This window comes from Helianthus annuus, chromosome 9 (assembly GCF_002127325.2).
Source record: "Helianthus annuus cultivar XRQ/B chromosome 9, HanXRQr2.0-SUNRISE, whole genome shotgun sequence".
Taxonomy (NCBI): domain Eukaryota; kingdom Viridiplantae; phylum Streptophyta; class Magnoliopsida; order Asterales; family Asteraceae; genus Helianthus; species Helianthus annuus.
In genome coordinates, this window is record NC_035441.2 from 174,731,592 (window position 1) to 174,755,044 (window position 23,453).

Here is a 23,453-nt window from a genome sequence, read left to right on the forward strand (position 1 = left end):
TCACCCCGCCATGTCATAGCGGACTTTTCAAATTTTGAATTTTAAAATTCAAACGGTTTGGGGGAAAACCAAACCGCCACCTGGGTCTCCCAACAACCCCTCTATAAAATGTAACCCCCAACCCACTGGTCCCCCCATCCCACGAACCCAACCCCACCGGCTACCACTTCTCTCGAACTCGCTAACCCACTGGTCCCCCCATCCCACGAAGAACATGGCATCTTGGACTCACGAGAAAGAATTGCTCTCGTCACAAGCGTCGTTGACGCTATGAAGGGGCGGCCACCGGGCCAAACAAAATATTGGCCGGAAGCATTCGCCACCTACCGACATAACGTCGGTAACGACCGCCACAACCTCAACGCGTGCCAACACAAATGGCGCGAGCTACGGCCCAAGCTCGATCGTTTCAAGACTTACTACGAATCCGTTCCGAGCGGCGAGTTAAGCCACGAGGACCGGGTGGCGGTGGCAAACATAGAGTTTCGAGGCAAAGAGCGAAAGGCGTTCGACAAGATCGCCCTTTTTGAAATTTATCTAACGCTCTAGGTTTGTAATTTTTAGGATTATGTAATTTTTTAAATTTTAATGAAGTTGTAGGTTTTTTTATAAATGTTGTGTGAATTTTATAAATTTTTTGTATTTTTTTTTTAAATCTGCCACGCGGTGCACCCAACCCACGCCCCGCCATACCCCACGGACACGTGACTAGACGGTGGGGGCTCCCATTTCACGTGTCAACAAATGCCTCAACTCAAACCCAATCCAAGTCCCACCATACCCCACGGTATTGGGCCTTTTATGTTTGAACTTAGATTCCCAACATTTTCGATCCAAAAGATGATCAACAATATCACCAACAATCACGTACAACGTGCTACCGACGCAATTAATTAACACTCACCGTCAAGCATTACTTTTTAATTCTCAGTACCATAAAACAAAAATAGCCGCAATTAATTCAAGATGCAACCCACTTCAAGAATCACACACTTGATCATTTTTCAACTGTTTCGATACAAAAAAGCAAGCCATTGCTAAGCACTCAGCAGTTTTAAGTTTTAACTTACTTGTTTGTAGTAGATATGAGAAGATTGAACAAGAATTCCAACGATCTACCCAAGATTTCAGATCTTGATATTGTTCGGGATCAACAGACCAGATTTGGGTTAAACCCTTTGAAGTTAATGGGGGGTTTTGTTGTTTGCTTGATGGGTCTTTCGGTTTTGTTCTCAATTTCTGTCATTTTAAAGGACTTTAATTCAAATAGCATCTTGACTGTTGCTGATGCTGCTAGGGTTCTTCATGTGGCCCCTCCTAGAGGTATAGACATACATGTATTTATGATTTATGATTCTTATACATCGGATTCTCTAATTTATTGTCTTTTAATTGGACTGAAATGGTCAAATCTTGTGTGATATACAACTTGTACAAGTATATATAGCATGTAGAAGATAGATTTAGTCACTTTAGATCTGGAATAATGTGTATGATGCTTTATTTAGTAATGTTTTGAGGATCTGAAGTTATGAACTTGTAGACATGTACATGCATGTTGCTAAAAAAGGGTTTTTGATGACTTTATTGTATATGTAATTCATAGTTGTTAAAAGCCATCGCCTCTTGCGCCTAGGCCCGTTTTTCAGGCGAGGCAGTTGCGCTTTAAGTCGAGGAAATTGCGCTTTAACTCTCTAGGTGATGGTTCAGCGCACATTCCGGCAAGATTCCTAGTTCCGGAGAGTTTTCGGCTAAATTCCGACAAGATTCTAGACAAATTTCTATTTTTAATCAAGGAAACTATTTTTCTACACTAATATTTTGGTACTAATTAGATGATAAGATAATCAGAATCAGTTTCGTTACGGCTATTCGCAATCTGATTATCCGAACACACAAATCTGATATCTTTGACTTTAACATGCTATAATCAGACGTTCAATTTGTTACCGTGTTCGGCCCTAAAGATTTAGGACAAGAAGTCGAAGATGACCCGTTGGAAGCGTTTATGATGTATGCTTGAAACTCAGTTATTTGATTATTTACTTTTTTTTTTTTTTTTTGTGTGTGTACTAGATTTAGAACAAGAAGATGACCCGTTGGCGGAGTCTGCGAAGCACAGCGAGAAGCTAGATTCTTCAAGTTTTGAGCACGACGACAAGCTACTTAACGGTCTTCTTTCTGGTCAATTTGATGAAGGATCTTGCCTCAGTAGAGACCAAGTAGCATCATACCGTAAACAATCACCGTACAAACCTTCTTCTTATCTTGTTTCTAGATTAAGAAGATACGAAGCCCTTCACAAACGTTGTGGGCCCAACACAGAATCCTACAACCGATTCGTAGCAAACCTAAGGGATGGTGAAAAGTACGAAGAATCCCCAGATTGTAAGTATCTGGTTTGGGTATCGTATAGTGGGCTTGGGAACAGAATTTTGACTTTGGGGTCGGCTTTTCTCTACGCGCTTTTAACAGATCGTGTTTTACTTGTTGACCGTGGAGTTGACCTTGATGATCTCTTCTGCGAACCGTTTCCCGAAGCTTCGTGGTTACTTCCTCTCGATTTCCCGATAATTGATCAATTCAAGAGCTTGAATCAGAAATCCCCCGAGTGTTTCGGTAACATGTTAAAGACTTCAAACGGTTCATCACCGTCACCATCACGTTATGTTTATCTTCATCTGGTTCATGATTACAATGATCATGATAAGTTATTCTTTTGTGATCAAGATCAAAGCTTTCTTCAAAACGTTCCGTGGGTTATCATGAAATCCGATAATTACTTCGTCCCGTCACTTTTCTTGATGCCAACTTTCGAACAAGAGCTTCACAATCTCTTCCCAGAAAAAGAAACGGTTTTTCACTTCGTCGGCAGATATCTGTTCTTCCCGACGAATCCGATTTGGGGACTTATAACAAGATACTATAATTCTTATTTAGTGCAAGCGAATGAAAGAATCGGGATCCAGGTCAGGGTTTTTGACACCCGACCCGGCCCTTTTCAGTATGTTCTGGATCAAATACTCGCTTGTTCTTTAGACAACAATGTTCTTCCAAATATTAACGCAAACGAATCTTTTATCACCTCATCACCCGGAAACCAAAAGTCAAAAGCTGTTTTGTTGACTTCTTTAAGCTCCGGGTATTTTGAGAAAATACGAGACATGTACTGGGAACATCCGACAGTAACTGGTGAAGTGATTCAGATCTTTCAACCGAGTCACGAAGGGTATCAACAAACCGAAAAGAAGATGCATCACCGGAAAGCATGGGCGGAAATGTACTTGCTAAGTTTGACCGACAAGTTAATCACTAGCTCATGGTCAACGTTCGGGTATGTGGCTCAAAGTCTTGGAGGGTTGAACCCATGGATCTTGTACAAACCCGAGAATGAAACGACCCCGAATCCCGCTTGCACTCGTGCCATGTCGATTGAACCGTGTTTCCATGCTCCACCGTTTTTCGATTGCAAGAAGAGAAGCGGGACGGATACTGGATTAGTAGTCCCTCATGTTCGGCATTGTGAAGATATGAGTTGGGGTTTGAAGCTAGTTAATCCAAGCGTTAGCAGCGTAGCTTAGTGCCACTTTATAAATTTATTTATCGAAATCTTTGTTGATGTATGTTCAAGGGGTTATGCGAATACATTTTATGGTTTGGTACCCTTTTGATATGTGTAATGTTTTTTGGAATGATAGCTAGTGCTGTAATCGTTTTGTTGGGCTATTTGTTTCAGTCACAGTATGCAATGAAATTGGGGTGCACCAATGCGTCCTTATCTCATTATCTGTTTTGTCTTCTTTGTGAATTATAAGAGGATGAGAAATTAATGTACGGACTTATGACAACTTGCTTTCATAGCTCAGTTGGTTAGAGCACCCGTTTAGTAAGCGGGAGGTCTTGAGTTCGACTCTCAATGAAAGCAACTTTTTAATGGTTCTTTTTGTTTTTAAATTATTTGGGTTAACATATAAACAAAACGTGGCTATTTAATAGAAAAATTAGATAGTTATTTGATTAGATTTATAAACAAATATTTTATTTGATCAGAATTTTATTTTGAATCATAGAATTAAGCACTCACCTCTGAACAGGAATTCCAGTGATCCGCACAAGCTTTTCGGATCTTGGAGACCATATTTGGGTTGAAGTTAGGAGTGGTTGTTTTATTTGAGGTTTGGCTATCACTTTGTGTGATTGTTCAAAGATTCTACACCAAATTGCCAGAGGTACATGCTTTTACATTACATTCTGTATTTAAACTGAATGATCAAATCTAGTGTTTTATACAACTTGTAAAGAATGAATTAAAAGTGAGTATAGCAGCATATCAGAGCTAAATTCAACCATGAACGATTTCATTTCAGTGAAGGTTCATTTAGAGTATCTATAGTTTGAATTAGACCATGAACCTGTTGACATATTTCCTTATTTAGTATTACCAGGTTTCAAGCCGTTTGCGTATTGAAAGACTTTAATGTCATTGACTCATTGTTAGGTCTAGATCAGGCTCCGTAGTCTTTTCTACTTGATCCTGACGAGAGAAAATGTAGTGTAAATATTTAGTTATTTACCGCTTGAAAAGATTGCCAGATTGGTCCGTTGATATTGTTAGTTAAGAAGGTATATTCGTGTCCTACTTGTTGACCTTGGAGTAGACCTTGATGATCTCGTGTGAACTGTTTCCAGAAATTTCTAGATCAATTCAACTCTCAAGTGTTTGGTAACATACTAAATATTTCAAACAACTCTTCACATCATCGCCCTATGTTGATTTTCATCTGGTTCAGATGATGATGATGATGATGATGATGATGAAGAGCTTTTCTTTTGTGATCAAGATCAAAGCTTTCTTCAGAACATTTTTGTGGGTAATCATGAAATGTGACCCACCACCGTTTAAACAAGTACTAACTTCCCTCCTACAGTTTATGACTTTTAGGCTGTAATCTATTCTTCCCCATGAATCCCATTTGGATACTTGCGACGAGGCTGGAGGTAGTAAGTATATTGTTTCCAAAGGGCTTTGACACCCGCGTAGGCATGTTCTAGAACAAATACTCACTTGCTCTTCAGAAACAATCTGCTTCCGGTCTCCCCTGCACTGTTTTGGAATGCAATAAGATAACAGAGACTGTTTGTTATCATATTAGACACTTTTTACAATCTTTCTTTGAACCTTTGTTGATATGTGTTTTAGTAGATATGTGATTATGGAATTATGTAACCTGATCTGATCCACTTCCTGTGGTGGGACAATGAAAGCACTTTTTTATCTTCTTTTTTTCAATCACATGGATTATTGATATGTGATGTTATGAGTAGAAGTAGAAGGGCAATTTTAAATACCATATGCAGCCACATTGTAGTGCACCCTTATCTACTTCTTTTAATGGGAAGTGATGGTTTATGAAATAAAAAAGGAATATAAAGACTTATGCCAACTTGCTTTCATAGCTCAGTTGGTTAGAGCACCCGTTTAGTAAGCGGGAGGTCTTGAGTTCGACTCTCAATGAAAGCAGTTTTGTACTCGAATGTTTTTTTTTATATCTCAGGCACAGAAACTGTTGAGGTAGCTTCTGCCTTTTGGTACGTATAAATGAAGTTGTAAACGAAGTTTCATGATATGAGGGAATGCATCTTTTTTAAATAAAGGTGTAACGTTGCATCTTTGAGAAACTCAATAAAAATACTATTGATTACAATTTTTATGTGCATATTATTAGGTTTGATATTGTATCTTGGGTGCATCTTTTAGAGGTCATTTTTTTCTAATCTAGAGCTATTCTTAGAATACAAAGATAACTAACTTTAATTACATCATGTGACAACATATTAAATTATAGTAGAGGTCATCTTAAATGAGTAGTTGATAATTGATGTGCTTAAATACATTATTAAAGACTATAGCCTATGTTCATTGTGTTACTTTCTAAAACGTAACATTTTAATTGTGTTAAATGCATCACGTAAATATGAAATGAAACGGGTATGTGTTGCAACTTATTGTGCTAATATTATTGAAATGTATTGCAAAATGTGAATAACAAGGGTTGTTTGACCGATAATTGGTCAAGTGTTGCCATCTACTAAGTGTTTTAGAAATATAGTTCTAAAAAAAGAACCGTTTTTTTTTTTTTTTTTTTGAAAGGCAAACTTCATTCACAAACCACCCCTTAATACAACTACGCCATACTTACAAAAAATCAAAATTACACCACTTAGCCATGAATCGACTTTAACTTAGATCTATTTTTTAAATCAAAGATAGCCAAGAGATTTAATACCATCTATTATGTCTTTAATCCTCCATTACTTATTAGAAAAGACTTTCTCGTTCATGGCTTTCCATATACACCAACAAGCAATAATAATAATCCCGTAAACCACATTCTTTACTTGATACTCCACCTGAATGAATTCGTGAACCTCAAAAGACCTCTGAACGAAAAGGCATAAATTTGAGGGATACGGCATCAAGAGCTTATAAATTGCCAAACCGCAGTTGCCACAACGCGAACATAAATAAATGAACAATAGACTCAATTTGCGTACAGCAAAACATACACCTTTAGAATTGAGCGATATGTTTCTTCTACTTAGAGCCAACACCGTTGGAGTTCATTTCTACTCTCCAAGCGAATATGTTACATTTTTCGGAATCCGCTTACACCATTTCATGTCATAGAACCTGCAAGAGTCAGTTGCATTTTAAAGCAACCCCTTAACAAAACCAAACGTAAAGGTACCGAATTTATCGCCTAACCACACCCAACCGTCCTTGTTGCCAGTAAACATTACCGAATCCAACATATTATTTAGGATATTCCATTCATTCACTTCCTGAGCCGATTTAGTACCATGTCTCCATCTTCTTTTGACACTTAAGCCACATGTTATGAGCGTGAGAGTGCCACATAGGCATCCATAGGCGTTGTACACCATGCCCACCAAAGCATGGAAGGGTGTTGCCCCATTAGATGTGAGTGCAACCACAAAGAAAGGCGCATTTGGCTATAGCAATTAATTTTGTTTTCAACCATTTAAAATACACCCACAATAACTCACTTATATCTGCGAAAATAAACCATGACACCTTTTTTCATGGGGTGATTATTGACACATCTCCTGCTTCTGTGGCAGGTGTTGTCTAATAAGTAATACATTTTTCTCACTCATATGACCATAAGAGTAAGACTGCCGGGTGTGGGCGTTGGAGGGTAGGTGTTTTGGCCCTTCAACGCGGGGTGTTTCACCACAGGTTGGCGTTTTAGTTGGCGTTGCCCGCTTAGTGTGGAGATTCTGTCTGGCGTGGGGTGGGGGGCTGGCCGGCTGGGTGATATGGTGGACTATGGTTGGCTGATTCAATATATGTTTTTTTTAATTTTCTTTGTAGTTTTTTAAAAAATTCCACATGACTAGAATAGAATCAAAAACTAGGAATCAAATCCAAAATTTTGATTAACCTCACTTACAGTTACCATCCGTGTATTTTACGTATTTTACTAGTTGTATTAGTATTACTTAATTTTGGGGATTAGTTCAAACCCTAGATTCCCAAACGACAAGTCACCGACGATCTCTGATCAGAGGACAACGCACTCACTCACCTCTGAACAGGGATTCCACCCAGCCTTTTAATCTGGGGATCAACATGCCAGATGCTGATGCTATGCTTCTTGATGTGCCCCCTCCTAGAGGTATGCGTATATATTTGTCTTAGAAAAATATAACTACTAGCTTCTTGCTATATGTTACATTCTTGAAAAGAATGGTGGTTCATTTAGAGGATCTGTAGTTTTGATTTAGATCATGATGTACCTGTAGGCATATTTTCACACTTAGTATTGGGTTTGCTTCAAATTGATAAGATATGTAGTAATAACAACCAACCCTCTATATTGTTAGTTAAGAGGGGTAAAATCTTGTCCTGCTTGTTGATTGTGGAGTTAGTACTTAGTAGTAGACCTGAATGATTTTTTATATCAACTGTTTTCAGAAGTTTCTTCCTTGTTTCTGCTCAATTCCCCGAAAATTGATCAATTCGACAGTTTGAGTCAGTATTGCCTCAAGTGTTCTCGTAACACACTAAATATTTCAAACAATTCTTCGCACCATCAAAGTATGTTCATCTTCATCTGTTCATGGTTATGATGACAATAAAAAGCTTTTCTTTTGTGATAAAGATTAAAGTTTTCTTCAGGTAATCATGAAATGTGTTTTTTATATTTTTCCTAGTCGCTTTTCTCGATGCCACCGTTTGAGTAAGAACTAAATACCACCCTTTGATCTATTCTTCCCACAAATCCCATTTGGGGACTTGTAACAAGGTACTCTAATTCTAATTTTGCACAAGTAGATGTAACAATAGGCATTCCGGTCAGGGTTTTTCACACGTGGGTTGGCCTGTTTCTGTTTGTTCTTAATCAAGTAGTCACCCGCTTTTCAGTAAACAGCCTGCATCCTTGATTCTATTAAGTACAAGGCGCTCCAAGGCGTATAGGTCCCGAAATCCAGTACGTGCTGCCAGAGCTTCACATATATGGAATGGAACATAGCTCTTTGTACGACCAAATAAGCTTTATGCGCAGCCAAAAGCTGCATCCTTCAACAATTTTGACCCAGATGTGCATGTAGCGCCGCCTCAAGACTGGTGTTTTCCCGATTGCCTTGCGCGTGCGTAAGGAGCGTTTTTAAAACCAAGCCTGCTTCCATACATCAACCCAGATAAGTCTTATCACCTCACTAGAAAACAAGATTCAAAAGCTATTCTTATGACTTCTTTAACATCCGGGCACTTTGAGGCGTGTATTGGGAACATCTAACCCTAACCACTGAATCGATTGAAGTTTATCAACAAACCGAAAAGAAGATGCGTAATAGGGAAGTGTGGGAAGAAATGTACTTACTAGGTTTGATTGTTAAATAAATCACTACTTAATTCAACCGTCGATAGTGTAGGATAGTGCACTTCACCTATTTCTTTGAACCTGTTTCGATGAATGTTATAATAGTTATGATATACAGACATTCACTGATGTACTGCACCATTGCAACCTGATCCACTTCCTGTGGTGGAAAATCATAGTTTAATAAAATAAAAGAGGAATGTAGGTGATGCATATCAACTTGCTTTCATAGCTCAGATGGTTAGAGCACCCGTTTAGTAAGCGGGAGGTCTTGAGTTCGAATCTCAATGAAAGCAATATTTTTATGCCCTTTTTTTAATTTCAGGGACTGAATATGTTAATATGTTGGTCATCTCATATAGATAAATCTTTTATTTAAATGAAAAGTAGTGTCACTAACATTTTATAAACCTTTCGTTGTTCAAGTACTTTGTATTTTCCTATTGATATCTGATGTTATGGGTAGACCTATAAATATAATAATCTTATATGGCTATTTTAGAGACTATATGCAATGAATAGCAAGGCACCCTTATCCACTTTTTGTCTTTCTGTGGTGGGAAATGATAGTTTATGATATTAAAATGGAACATAAATACATTTCATAAAGTGCTTTCATAGCTCAGTTGGTTAGAGCACCCGTTTAGTAAGCGGGAGGTCTTGAGTTCGACTCTCAATGAAAGCATTTTTTGGTGTATTTTTTCTAAAACTGCTTAGGTAGCTTTTCAGATCTTCAAGACGACGTGGCGCGCGCGCGTGTGTGTGTGTGTTGGGGGGGGGGGGGTCTGTTGGTATTGTTATCAATTTATGTTCTTTTTCATAGATCCTAAACCAAATAGCCTATGGGCTTATGCTATGGTTCTTGATGTGTCCTTCCCAGATGTATGCATATATGTATGGATATATAGTATAAAGAGTAAACTGCAATTTTACACCCTGTGGTTAGGGGTGATTGGCACCCTTACCCCCCTAAGGAAATAATTGCAATTTTACCCCCCACAGTTTGCTGTTATGTTGCAACCTTACCCCCCGGCCTCAAATTTGTTGACTAATCTGTTGACTATAACTTGAAATGACTATAATGCCCTTTCATATTACCCCCTGTGTTTTGTGCACTCTGTGATATTACCCCCTGCCACCACTGCCACCGCCATTCACCACCACAACCACCACTGCCACCTCCAGCCACCACCACAACTTAATATCCCTTTCATATATAACACCACCACTACTTCCGTCACCGGAAACCTGCAACTCCGGTCATCTTCTCCAATGACTGCCACCACTGCCACCTCCAGCCACCACCACAACTACCACTGCCATACATGCTCTGTTTTATTCCACCACCAAAAACCCACATACATGCTCTAAACCCACATACATGCTCTGTTTTATTCCACCACCAAAGAGTGAAAGTCAGATTAGAGTTAGCGTAATTATGAATTTAAGAAGAGTTAGTTGAAAAGGTTGATTACCAAAATTTTTTGGATTAACGATATAGAATAATAACATCAATTTCATGTGTTCTTGAAATACACAAAAGATTCTTTAAACCAAAAAAAAAAAATTAAAAGTAGACTATCTGGTTGCTAAACAACAAATGATCAAAACAAAACAAAGATTATGTTGAATAACTAAAAAGAAGGAAATAAATAATTAGCCACAGTAGAAAGCAAAGCTTTACATACTGTTAAGAGGAAAAGTTTCATCTACAAGAACTGATTGTAATCTATCCGAAGAAATTAGAACGCTTTTTATTAGTTTTTTTTCTTTTTTTAGCAAATGGTAGAAGCATTTGCATTAAAACTATGATTTTTGCTTGTGAATATTTTATTTCTATTTCAATAATTGATTAAACTTCCTTTAAATTTCAATTTTCGATCTGGACATTAGAAAAGCTCAACAGAAGACCAAATCTCAGATTTGTATTTACAATTTAACTGGTTCAGAGTTAATACTGATATGATTGTTTGATGATAACTATTTACAATCTAACTTTCATATTCGCTTAACATATCATGCATTTATGAAAGTGTTAAAACCATTTTAGCTGGCTCAACAGCAGCTTCGGTTTAGAGCATGTATGTGGGTTTTTGGTGGTGGAATAAAACAGAGCATGTATGGCAGTGGTGGTTGTGGTGGTGGCTGGAGGTGGCAGAGGTGGCAGTGGTGGCAGTCGTTGGAGAAGATGACCGGAGTTGCAAGTTTCCGGTGACGGAAGTAGTGGTGGTGTTATATATGAAAGGGATATTAAGTTGTGGTGGTGGCTGGAGGTGGCAGTGGTGGTTGTGGTGGTTGTGGTGGTGAATGGCGGTGGCAGTGATGGCAGGGGGTAATATCACAGAGTGCACAAAACATAGGGGGTAATATGAAAGGGCATTATAGTCATTTCAAGTTATAGTCAACAAATTTGAGGCCGGGGGGTAAGGTTGCAACATAACAGCAAACAGTGGGGGGTAAAATTGCAATTATTTCCTTAGAGGGGGTAAGGGTGCCAATCACCCCTAACCACAGGGTGTAAAATTGCAGTTTACTCTAGTATAAATATATATGTAATTGTGAAAATAATATCTAATGTACTTCAACCACTGGTTACTTGCTTTTACAGAACATTCTTTATTATTATATTTTCCTTCAACTGAAATGAGCAAATTTAGTGCATTATACAACTTGTAAAAAATGAAGTATAAGTGACAATTGTAAATCAGCGTCAATGTTCATTAATACAACAGTTTAGAGGATCTGTAGTTATAAGGCCATGAACTTGTAGACAAATTTCCTTATTTAGTATTAGGTTTGCTTGAAATTTGTTATGGAATGGGATCATAGTGCACCACACCAACAAATTATTTTGCAAAGTGCAAATAGGGGGTTTTGAGGACTTTAGTGTCATTATAAGATTTCAATAAGCACACACAAAAACTGTCGTCTTGACCTGGATGATTTCGTATTCTATCCGTTTTCAGAAGTTTCTTGGTTACTTCTTCTCGGTTTTCCTATAATTGATCAGTTCAACAGTTTAAATCGGAAATCTCTTTAGTGTGTTGGTATTTTTGGTTACATACTAAAAATTTCAAACAATTTTTCATCATCATCACCGTCACTTTTCTTTATGCCACGGTTTGAACAAGGAGTAAATGCCCTCTTTCCCGAAAAAGAAACGGGTTTCCACTTTTTTTGGCAGGAATGTATTCTTCCCGATGAATCCCATTTGGGGACATGTAACGATGTACTTCTTTAGTACAAGCGGTGTGGTTGTAACATAGGCATCCAGCATAGGGTTTTGAGTTTTGACACTGGGGTTGACTTGTTTTGGTATGTTCTAAATCAAATACTTACATGCTCTTCAGACAACAACCTGCTTAATAAATAATCAATCCGAAAACCCAAAACTGAAGCTGTTCTTTTGACTTTTAAGCTCCGGGCATTTTGAGAACACGAGAGATGTGTATCCAACAGTAACTGCTGAACTAGAACTGATTGATGCTTTTCAACAAACTGAAAAGAAGATGCGTAACATACAAGTGTGGGCATAAATGTACTTACTGGGATTGACCTATTATCACATAAATCACTAGTTCATGGTCAACCTTTTGAGACGTGGCTCAAAGTCTTGGACGGTTAAACCTGTGGATCCTGCACAACGCCAACTCCGGCTTGCAATTGAGCATTGTCAAATGAATGCTATTTACATGCTTCATTGTTATTTGATGGCAATGGCAATAAGACAACAGGGGCAGGTACTAGAAGTGCAACACAACAATAAGACAATGGCTAGAATTGGAAGATGCAGTGCACCATTTGCAACCTGATCCACTTGCTGTGGTGGGAAATGATAGTTTAACAAAATGAAAGAGGAATGTAGGTGATGTATCTCAACCTGCTTGCTTTCATAGCTCAGTTGGTTAGAGCACCCGTTTAGTAAGCGGGAGGTCTTGAGTTCGAATCTCAATGAAAGCAATTTTTTATGTTCCTTTTTTTTCCTATTACATGGACTTTTGATTTGTATGGCTATTTTAGATACCATATGCAACCACATAGTTTGTAGTGCACACTTTATCACTTATCCATTTCTTGTGGTGGGAACCATAATTTAGTAAAATAAAACGGGAGTGTAGGGAAGTATCCCAACTTGCTTTCATAGCTCAGTTGGTTAGAGCACCCGTTTAGTAAGCGGGAGGTCTTGAGTTCGACTCTCAATGAAAGCACTTTTTGGTGTATTGTTGTTATACTTTTTATATCAGATTCTCAGACACTGAACCAATGCAGAAAGGGTTTCTGATGACTTTGATTTCATTGTTAGGTTCAATAACCACACACACAAAAACTATGACCGTGAATCCGCCCGGATAATTGATGGATTCAATAGTTGGAATCAGAATTTCTCAAGTGTTTAGGTAACACACCAAAGATCTCAACCGCTCTTCACCTAGTTCATGATTATGATGATGAAAAGCTATTTATTATGATCAAGATAAAAGCTTTCTTCAAAACGTTTTATGGGTGACCATGAAATGTGATAATTATTTCATCTCATCATATATCCGATTTAAGGCAGGGATCTATGATCCTTCTCCATGAATCCCATACGGGGATCTGTAACGAGGTAGTATGATAATTCTTATATAGCACAAGTTGTTGTAACAATAGGGCATTCAGGAAAGGGTTTTAACACCCCTGGTTGATTGGAGTTGATATGTTCTAGATGAAATACTCATTTACTCTACAGACAACTGCCTCCTTAAATCATTCCGAACAAATCTACGTCACCATAAAAGAAATTTCCAAAGCTGTTTATTCAACTTCTGTATGCACCAGATATTTTGAGAGAAAATAGATGTGTATTGGGAACATCCAACAGTTACCACTGAACTATTTGGACTTTATCAACAAACCAAAACAAAGTTGCATAACAGGAAAGTGTGGGCAGAAATGTTCTCTGAGTTAGAGCTCAAGACAAACCACTAGTTCATGGTAAACTTTTTGGTACGCAATGTTTTAGATGTTTTACAAACCCAAGAATGAAACAGCCTCGAATCCGGCTTGCACTTGTGCCTTTTTAATTGAACCTCTTTTCATGCCCCATCCATCTATTACAGTAAGACAACGGGGACTGACCCTGATGAAGCAGTGCACCCTTATCCACTTTTTGTCTTTTTATCATAGGGAACGATAATTTTATAAAATGAAAAGGGAATACAGGGTATGTATCTCAGTCTGCTTTCATAGCTCAGATGGTTAGAGCACCCGTTTAGTAAGCGGGAGGTCTTGAGTTCAAATCTCAATGAAAGCAGTTTTTCATCTTCCTTTTTCAATCTGAGGGATTATTGATATATGTGATGTTATGAGTAGAAGTAGAAGGGCAATTTTAAATACCATACGCAGCATTGCAGCCACATTGTAGTAGTGTACCCTCCTTATCTACTTCTTTTGGTTGGAAATGATAGTTTATGATATTTAAATGGAACATAAGTACCTTTCGCAAATTGCTTTCATAGCTCAGTTGGTTAGAGCACCCGTTTAGTAAGCGGGAGGTCTTGAGTTCGACTCTCAATGAAAGCACATTCTTTTGGAATTCTCTATATTTAATTTGGTGCAGATGAAACTGTAGGAATGTAGTTTTTTTTTTATCACCATCTCCATGGCTGGTATTTTTTTGTTTTAAAAAATTGGCATTGGGATTGCCTATGTGGCTCTTGATTGTGTGAGTTGATCACTATGTGGTAGTTATATGTTGTGCTTAATATGTATGTATACTAGCTTTGTGCATACTTAGAATTATGAATATTAATTTGTTGATGATTGATTTGCCTTGTACATATGTTTATATTCTTACCTTGTCTGTTTCACACTTGTGTCCACTTTGAGGAAAGCAGCGAAGGGGGAGTGGCCTTGTCGGGGGAGAAACAATATTCTCTAGTTTTTAAAGAATTATCACTTTGAGGGACATAATAATTTGTGCATTAGGATTCTTGAAGAGCATTAGTGTTACTTTCAAGTTGCGTTAAAGTAAAATAGTCCAGTGTTTTTAAAACCGGACCGGACCGGCCGGTTCGACCGGTCGGACCGGGAACCGGTGACACCGGCGGTCCGGTTACGCTACCTAAACCGTTTTCAGATGAACCGGCCGGTTCTAAGCGGCCAAACGATTGAACCGGGACCCGGTGACCACGGTCGGACCAGTTTAGTCTTTGACGCAACGTTATCTTTATCTTCGCCGGAGCCGACTACCTTCGTTTCAACTTCCGGCGAAGCTAACTATCTTCAAAACAATGTTCAAAATAAGCCAAAGGCCTTCGATCTTCTTAATTTGTATGTTACAGATGGAAGATGGAAGGAAGGTTTAATAAAAAGAGAGAATGAGATAAGGGTAGACTGTGAAAGTGAAGAACGAGAAACACAGATCTAAAGTTGCTTTAAAAAAACCCTAATTAATAAATGGTGGGCTCACATATGAGATAATAGATACGTTTGTTTATTTGGGCTTTTTGCACTAAGTGAAATTATATTGTACATGGATTATTTTTAAGTCATCTCATATTAAAGATAAATAAATAGTAATAAATTATCTGCTTTCTAGTAAATGAAAATAAAAATTTAATGAAATTAGTTAAGTGAGAATATAATAAAAGTAAAAAATGAGCATAATTATATTTCAAGAATTTATTTATTAGACTAATAAATTATCTGCTTTCTAGTAAATGAAAATAAAAATTTAATGAAATTAGTTAAGTGAGAATATAATAAAAGTAAAAAAAAAGTGGTGTACTCAATTTTCCTTCTCACGCTGTGGCAGATTTGGTTACAACGAAACAACAAGATTTTTAAAGGGTGCCGGGCCAATGCGATGACGACTGTGGAAGACATAAAAGACAACAGCTTTTGGTGGATGGTGAAAAGGGCTAAGTTATCAGGGGTGAATGAAGACAGCTGGAATAATTTTGAAGAGTTGGACTTTGGTTAACTCCTCTGTGTCTTGTCTTTGTTTTGTTCTCTGGTGTAATTGCCTCTTAGCTTCTTGCTAAAGGCTTTTGTTTGGTGGAATGATATCTTCTCTTTGGCTGGCCAAAAAAAAAAAATAATAAATTTATATATTTTTGAAACTACATATTTTATCATCCGGTTCTTAAATCCGGTCTGACCGATCCGACCGGTCCAACCAATGAACCCGTAAGGCGGCCGGTTCGATGTCCGGTCCGGTTATGAAAACATTGAAAATAGTTCACTTTGTACCAATTATAGTTTTTGATGTGGGCATGGGTGGTTTTGGATGCAACGGTGACAGTAGTGGGTTTCAACCTTTTTACTAGGGGTGTAAACGAGCCGAGTTACTTGACACCGGTTTGTTAAAATCTTGAATCGAGGCAAACTTAAACGAGCTCAAGCTTTTATTGAGGCTCGTTTAGTAAATGAGCTCAAGTCGGCACGCAAGCCTAAACGAACTTTTATTTGTACAGTAACTATTATAAATATAAAACTATAATATAATTTATGCTATTTTATATATAAAATTGTAGAAATAAAAAATTAAATAATTTATTAATAAACGAGCGTAAATGAGCTTGAGCTTGAAAAATACTCATGAGCAGAACTCAGAACTTGAGTTTTAGAAATGAAACTCAAGCTCGAGCCTTAGCCCTCTAAAACGGTGCAAGGATGATGACAAGTATTTAACTTCTAAAAATACTTATAATGGTAGTAACGAGAACTAGAAATTAAAATAAATAAAGTGTGAATCATACAAGCATATTATATAATTTCATAATTTATAATAATGACCTATACAAATAGTTATGAATAAAAAGTTTCAAAAATCACTATGTTCATTGCAGATTAATATTCAAAACTTACTATATAAATAAATCAATTTATACAATAACTTTTTAATATTATTGTATGAATTGGTTTATTCTCTAGTAAACATCAACTTTGTGGTTATTGATCTACAAGGTGTCAAGGTATAAGTAATAGAACTCCTTGATAGATCAACAACTACAAAATTGATGTTTAAGGCTAGACGGTATGGGGACCGTTCTCAGCCCGTCGCAGCCTGTCGCCGCCCTGCACACCATTCCCCCCGCCCCGTCGTCGTCTCAAACGTCTGGTCTAGGACGATGGGGATGTTCGAATAAGACAAAAGTTGGTGCATTCCCTTCTCACACACACATATACATACAATATATACATATATATTTTAGGCTCATCCTTCATTTCCCTAGCTCCATCCTCTTTGCCCCATCCTCACACCCGATCTACGTGACGCTGACATGGATGGTCATCCTCCAAGAATGAGCATCTCCCATACCGTATAGCCTAATAATCAAAATACATTTGTTTCTTATTTCGTTTGATAAGACCTGCATCTGATAGCATTCATAATCGATTTTCTACTCAACCTCTATAATTATACTAAAAATCACTGTCTTTTCTTTTTCTTTTTAATTAGAGTGAATTTCAATGATTGTCCTTTATCTTTATACCTATTTTCAGGCGCTGTCCTTTATGTTTAGAATTGACGAGTTTTGTCCTTTATGTTTTCATATCATACACGTTTTGTCCTTTAGGCCTAACCCAGTTAGTTGTTTCAGTTAAATTTGGTCATGTGCTTTGCACATGAGGGCATTTTTGTCAATTCAAAGGTTTCAGAAGCTTTGAGCTGTAAATCTGCCTTTGAACTTACCTTTGAATTGACAAAAATGCCCTCATGTGCAAAGCAAATGACCAAATTTAACTGAAAAAACTAACTGGGTTAGGCCTAAAGGACAAAATGTGTATGATATGAAAATATAAAGAACAAAACTCGTCAATTTTGAACATAAAGGACAGCGCCTGAAAATGGGTATAAAGATAAAGGACAATCCTTGAAATTCACTCTTTTAATTAGATAATATTTTTTTATATATGAGTAAATTACAAGTTTTGTCCTTTATGTTTGTACCAAATTGCAGGCGGTGTCCTTTACCTTTAAATTTGACGAGTTTTGTCCTTAACGTTTCAAAATCCTGCACGTTACGTCCTTTAGCCCTAACCTAGTTAAATTTTTTTTGTTAGATCTGGTTACCCAAGGGCAATTTGGTCTTTTTATCTATAAATTCAAAATTATTTTAATAAAAAACAAAAATAAATTTAGAAAACCAATATTATATTATATTATATATACACACACTATCTATCTCACACCTCTCTCTCTCTCTCTCTTTACCCCTCTTTCACAGTTTCACTCCCCTCTCTCTCTCTCTAGTTTTCAGCCACCATCGCCTCATAGCCACCACAACCCCAACCGCCCTCATAGCCACCACAACACCACTGCCCTCATACCCACCCCCTCCCCACCATTGCCCTCACAGCTACCATCGCCCCCACTTAGATCATTTCCCGGCGACAACCAACCTCCGATGTCTCTCTCAGTACGGAGACAATAGGATTTGTTGTATACATCTCTGTCGTACATCTCTGGTTCTCTCTATTTCTCTCTAAGGTTTGAACAATTTCTAAGGTTTGATGAAGATTTGGGGTTGGTGCGGTGGGGTTGGGGGTGCTGCGGTGTGGTTGACAGAGAAAAAAAGGCGGTGGATGTGTTAGACGTTGGGTGGAGCACAGTGGTAATTGGATGGATTCTGAATTTATTTAATACCCCTGAGGCCAAGAATTTACTTTTGAACTGGGTAAATGCTCGATTAAAGTTTTGTTTGTCCTAGTTTGGCTATTCAGTTTGTTTATTCATTTAAATCCCACATTACCAAAATGCTACTTTGTTTGATAGGTTTTTGATATTTTTGATGAAAAGAAAAATGGTGTAATTGAATATTTGAATTTGAAGAATCTGTCCATGCTATTTGATAGGGGTTTTCGATGGAATTTTGTTGAGTTTTAGAGGATGAGGTTGCCGGAATCAGGGAGATCGGTGGTTGTGACGGTGGTGGTGAGGGTGAGGAGGAGGATGGTGGAGAGGATGAGGTGGTAGTAGATGGTGGTGAATAAATTTGGTACAAAATAGGCCCTGAATAATTTTTTTTACAAAATAGCCCCTGGAAAGGTGCAATGACAAAAATACCCTCATGTGCAAGGCACATGACCATACTTAACCAAAAAATCTAACTGGGTTTAGCCTAAAGGACGTAACGTGTAGGATTTTGAAACGTTAAGGACAAAACGCGTCAAATTTAAAGGTAAAGGACACCGCCTGCAGTTTGATACAAACATAAAGCACAAAACTTGTAATTTACTCTGGGTGGGAGTTGGCTACAAAGTCCATTTTTCCTACAAAGTGTAAAAAGTCATAAAACACCATAATGTCAATCATAAAACACACTCAAAACCCACAAATAATATAGTGGAGATTACTAAAACACCATATTTGTGGGTTTTGTGTTGCGTTTTGGATGATAAGGCTTTGATTATCGAATAACTAACATTAGTGTGTTTTATGTTGATTATCATGTTATGTTTTATATTCATAGTTGTACGATGTTGTGTTTGAAGTTTTTAAGCACTGTTAGGGTTTGGATATTGTGTTTTAGTGAACTTCACCATGTTATTTTTGGGTTTTAAGTGTGTTTTATGGCTTAAATTATGGTATTTTGTGACTTTCTACACTTTGTAGGAAAAATTAACTTTGTAACGATACCACACCCTAATCTTTATATATTTATCACTACCTTTTTTTCATACTAATTCACTCACAACCATTTTTTATAAATATTTAGAAATTAGAATTATCCCGTTTTGGGGTTAATATGAACCCTAATTCCGAAAAAAAAACCCAAATTACATGAATCCAAAGAATCAAACCTAACCGACAATCTCTGATCAGATGCTATTAAGCACTCACCGATCCATCCAACCTTTTTCCATCTTGGAGACAACTGGTGATCAACAGACCAGAGTCGGGTTGAATTCTTTTTAAGTTAAAAGGGGTCAGTTTCTGTCATTTATTTCAAAGATTCTACACCAAATGGGCTGTTGCTGATACTATGCTTTGATGTGCCCATCCCAGAGGTATAATAATAATAAATATATACATTTATAATTGTATAATATAGTTTAATGCACCTTAATCACTATCTACTTGCTTATACAACTTGTAAACAATCAAGTACAAGTGTCAGAACTAAAGTTAAACTATTTTAGAACTAGAATAAAGCTTTTTGTTTGCACTTATTAATGACAAAGAAGGTTCATTTAGTACAGTTTACAGGATCTGTATTTTGAATTAGACCATGAAGAACTTGTATACATGTTTCCTTTATTTAGTATTGGGTATGTTTCATGTTGGTTATGGAGTGGGATCATGGTACACAGGGGCTCAATCGGTTTGCATATTGCAAAAAAAAGGGGGGGGGGGGGGGGTGGTTAATGGCTTATATTAAAGGGGAAACTTTATACGGTTGCAGTTAGACACAAGCACGTAAAATGGAGGTAGCTGAAATGAGGATGCTGAGGTGGATGTGTGGCCACACAAGGTTAGGCCAGATAAGAAATGAGGTTTTTAGGGATAAGTTAGGAGTGGCTAGTATTTCGGATAAGATAAAGGAGGGGAGACTAAGATGGTTTGGGCATACCATCACTGTGGAGGGGAGGAGGAGTAGAGTACGGCCCAAATTGATTTGGGACGAATGAATTAGACAAGATTTGTTAGAGTTGCATCTTTCTGAGAACATGGTTCAGGATAGAAGGTCATGGAAGCATAGGGTTAAGATTAATGACTTTTAGGGTAAGATACAGATTTGCCTTAGCACTTAGATGTTTATACATTTTAGGTGGACTTGGCATGTGATTGTTATTGGGCATGTCTATATGTTGTATGTCAAATTATCCATGTTCCTGTTTTTACTATGTTACTATTTCATCAACCCTTCTGTATGTTCATACACTTCGGGTGGATAGGCATATTATACATTTTCATGTTTTTGCTATGTTACTCTTTCATCACTCTTTTTTTCTGTTGCCTATTTATATTGTTTTGTTTGTTTGTTGCTTGGTTGTCTGTTTCGAGCTGGGGGTCACAGCCTCTCTATCCTCAGGGATGGGGGTAAGGTTTGCCTACATCCCACCCTCCCCAGACCCTACAAATAGTTTTGCTATTTGTGGGATTTACTGGGTATGGTTGTTGTTGTAGGTTCGATAATCACCCAGACAAAACCTATTAGTTATTTCAACATAATTACATTAAAGTAGATCAATCAAGTTGTCATGTTTCTTAGAATATTATAATGGACTTATAGATATTTGATTCCATAAACGTAACCAATCAAAATTTAACTATAAAGGAAACACCATAAACTTTATCTTCAGAACAGCCTGCTCATGCCGTTCTTTCTCTTTAGCACTGCTACTTAAAGATCATATACTCTCTTGAAATATATGCTAAACGGGTCAGTGGGAGTCTATTACATAACATTTCCACTTTTAAATCATTATACCAATTTTGATTCTGTAAAAAGAGCAGCTATTATAATAAAGCCATGATAATCTTTATTATATTCTATGATTTGCTACATATGCGGCGTGGGGTCTTACTTTGCTCAACTTTGCGACTTATTTGCGCTAGAAGCCCTCTACAACATTAGTGGCGTCCACGGAGCCCTTTAACATTTATACAAGTACACAATCATTAACTCTATAAAAAATTAATGTGTCGCAGTAATCAAAAGCTATTCTTTTATGATTAACATCAAATCTTTCTTCATAACCTTTTGTGGGTAATCATGAATTGGGATAATTATCCAGTCCCATCGCTTTTCTTGATGCCATATTTACTTTTTAGGCAGGTATCTATTCTTCTCCACAATCCCATCGGGGAGTGTTAACCACGTGCTATAATACTTATGTAGCCTAAGTGGGTGTAAAAATAAGCATACATGTCAAGGTTTTTGACACCTGTGTATGTTCTAGATAAAACAATAACCTGCTCTTAAGACGACAGCTTGCTTCCATAAATCAGTGCAAACGAATCTTATCACATCACCATAAAACAAAATTTTAAAGATGTTCTTTTGACTTCTTTAAGCTCCGGGTATTTTGAGACAATTGAACTTTGTTTTCTTGCTCCATTGCAACAAGAGAACCGCGACTGATACTGATGAAGCAGTCCCTCATATTAGACACTGGTGGGTGGGTTTGAACCTAGTTAATTCACTTTTGACAGCGTAGGCTAGTGCACTTTTTTTCTCTGAATCTACGTTGATGAATGCTTTAGTAGTTATGACGTACATACAGTCACGGTTTGCTCCCCTTGATATGTGATATGGGATGTTGATATCATGGCTAGAATTGTACTCGTTGCAACCTAATCTGATCCACTTCTTGTGGTGGGAAATGATAGTTTAACAAAAGAAAAGGGGAATGTAGGGGTTGTATCTCAACTTGCTTTCATAGCTCAGATGGTTAGAGCACCCGTTTAGTAAGCGGGAGGTCTTGAGTTCGAATCTCAATGAAAGCATTTTTTATGATCTTTTTTTAATCTCGGAGACAATAATTATTTGTAATATTATGGCTAGAAATGTAATAATCTTGTAAGGCTATTTTAGACACCATATGCAACCACATTGTTTGTAGTGCACCCTTATCCATTTCTTGAGGTGGAACCATAATTTTATAAAATAAAAATGGAATGTAGGGAACTAGGTCAACTTGCTTTCATAGCTCAGTTGGTTAGAGCACCCGTTTAGTAAGCGGGAGGTCTTGAGTTCGACTCTCAATGAAAGCAACTTTTTTATGGTTCTTTTTTTTTTTTAAATTATTTTGGGTTAACATATAAACAAAACGTGGCTATTTAATAAAAAAAAATTAGATAGTTATTTGATTAGATTTATAAACAAATATTTTATTTGATCAGAATTTTATAATTCTACAGTTTTTTATTTACTCAAATACATTGTTTTTCTTATAGACTATTAAAATAATAAGAAGTAAAATAGTTTTTGTCATCAGTTATTAGTATTTGAACTTGGAATTCTCCCATTTAAGTTATAAGAATTTATTTGAACAACCTAAAGTCAACCGTATAACTTTATTTTTAGGCATATTTTGAATCACAGAGTTAAGCACTCACCTCTGAACAGGAATTCCAGTGATCCACACAATCTTTTCGGATCTTGGAGACCAGATTTGGGTTGAATTTAAGGAGGGTTTGTTTATTTGAGGTTTTGCTGTCAATTTCAGCTATTGTTTATTCTACACTGTATTGCCTATGCGCTATGGTTCTTGATGTCCCCTCCCAGAGGTACATGCTTTTACATTACATTCTGTATTATGGTAGTTTTTTTAAACTGAATGATCAAATCTAATGTCTTATACAACTTGTAGAGAATGAAGTAAAAGTGAGTATAGCAGCATATCAGAGCTAAACCCATTTGCATATTGTAAAAAGACTTTTTGATGACGTAAATGCCATTACTAGTCTTTTCTACTTGATCTTGATGAGAGAAAAATGTAGTGTAAATATTTAGCGGATGATAAGATAGGTTCGTTGACATTGTTAGCTAAGAGGGTATAGCCGTGTCCTACTTGTTGACCGTGGAGTAGACAGACCTGGATGATCTC

At 37.2% G+C, this 23,453-nt stretch overlaps 1 protein-coding gene, 10 non-coding genes and 1 pseudogene across 11 annotated transcripts; all 12 read left to right on the plus strand.

Annotated features, from left to right (window-relative positions):
• The first annotated feature begins 835 nt into the window (after positions 1–835).
• On the plus strand, positions 836–3,800 carry LOC110912485 (galactoside 2-alpha-L-fucosyltransferase). Its single transcript, XM_022157221.2, has 2 exons — positions 836–1,323; positions 2,077–3,800. The coding sequence occupies exons 1-2, from the start codon at positions 1,086–1,088 to the stop codon at positions 3,579–3,581; spliced, it is 1,743 nt and encodes a 580-aa protein (XP_022012913.1). The 5' UTR covers positions 836–1,085; the 3' UTR covers positions 3,582–3,800.
• Positions 3,801–3,851: 51 nt separating this feature from the next.
• On the plus strand, positions 3,852–3,925 carry TRNAT-AGU. Its single transcript has one exon. It is a non-coding gene; the product is annotated as a tRNA-Thr (tRNA).
• A 1,522-nt stretch (positions 3,926–5,447) lies between these two features.
• TRNAT-AGU lies at positions 5,448–5,521 on the plus strand. Its single transcript has one exon. It is a non-coding gene; the product is annotated as a tRNA-Thr (tRNA).
• Positions 5,522–7,654: 2,133 nt separating this feature from the next.
• On the plus strand, positions 7,655–13,023 carry LOC110914206 (annotated as a pseudogene).
• Positions 9,132–9,205, plus strand: TRNAT-AGU. Its single transcript has one exon. It is a non-coding gene; the product is annotated as a tRNA-Thr (tRNA).
• On the plus strand, positions 9,521–9,594 carry TRNAT-AGU. The gene has a single exon. It is a non-coding gene; the product is annotated as a tRNA-Thr (tRNA).
• TRNAT-AGU lies at positions 12,796–12,869 on the plus strand. Its single transcript has one exon. It is a non-coding gene; the product is annotated as a tRNA-Thr (tRNA).
• Positions 13,024–13,043: 20 nt separating the features above from the next.
• Positions 13,044–13,117, plus strand: TRNAT-AGU. The gene has a single exon. It is a non-coding gene; the product is annotated as a tRNA-Thr (tRNA).
• Positions 13,118–14,128: 1,011 nt separating this feature from the next.
• TRNAT-AGU lies at positions 14,129–14,202 on the plus strand. The gene has a single exon. It is a non-coding gene; the product is annotated as a tRNA-Thr (tRNA).
• Positions 14,203–14,397: 195 nt separating this feature from the next.
• TRNAT-AGU lies at positions 14,398–14,471 on the plus strand. Its single transcript has one exon. It is a non-coding gene; the product is annotated as a tRNA-Thr (tRNA).
• Positions 14,472–22,276: 7,805 nt separating this feature from the next.
• On the plus strand, positions 22,277–22,350 carry TRNAT-AGU. The gene has a single exon. It is a non-coding gene; the product is annotated as a tRNA-Thr (tRNA).
• A 193-nt stretch (positions 22,351–22,543) lies between these two features.
• Positions 22,544–22,617, plus strand: TRNAT-AGU. The gene has a single exon. It is a non-coding gene; the product is annotated as a tRNA-Thr (tRNA).
• The last annotated feature ends 836 nt before the right edge of the window (positions 22,618–23,453 follow it).

Bases quoted from the DNA above. Each gene is read 5' to 3' on its own strand.
- LOC110912485 (XM_022157221.2), top strand. From the start codon at position 1,086: ATGAGAAGATTGAACAAGAATTCCAACGATCTACCCAAGATTTCAGAT. The intron at 1,324-2,076 runs GTATAGACATAC...TGTGTGTACTAG, and splicing joins TCATGTGGCCCCTCCTAGAG to ATTTAGAACAAGAAGATGAC.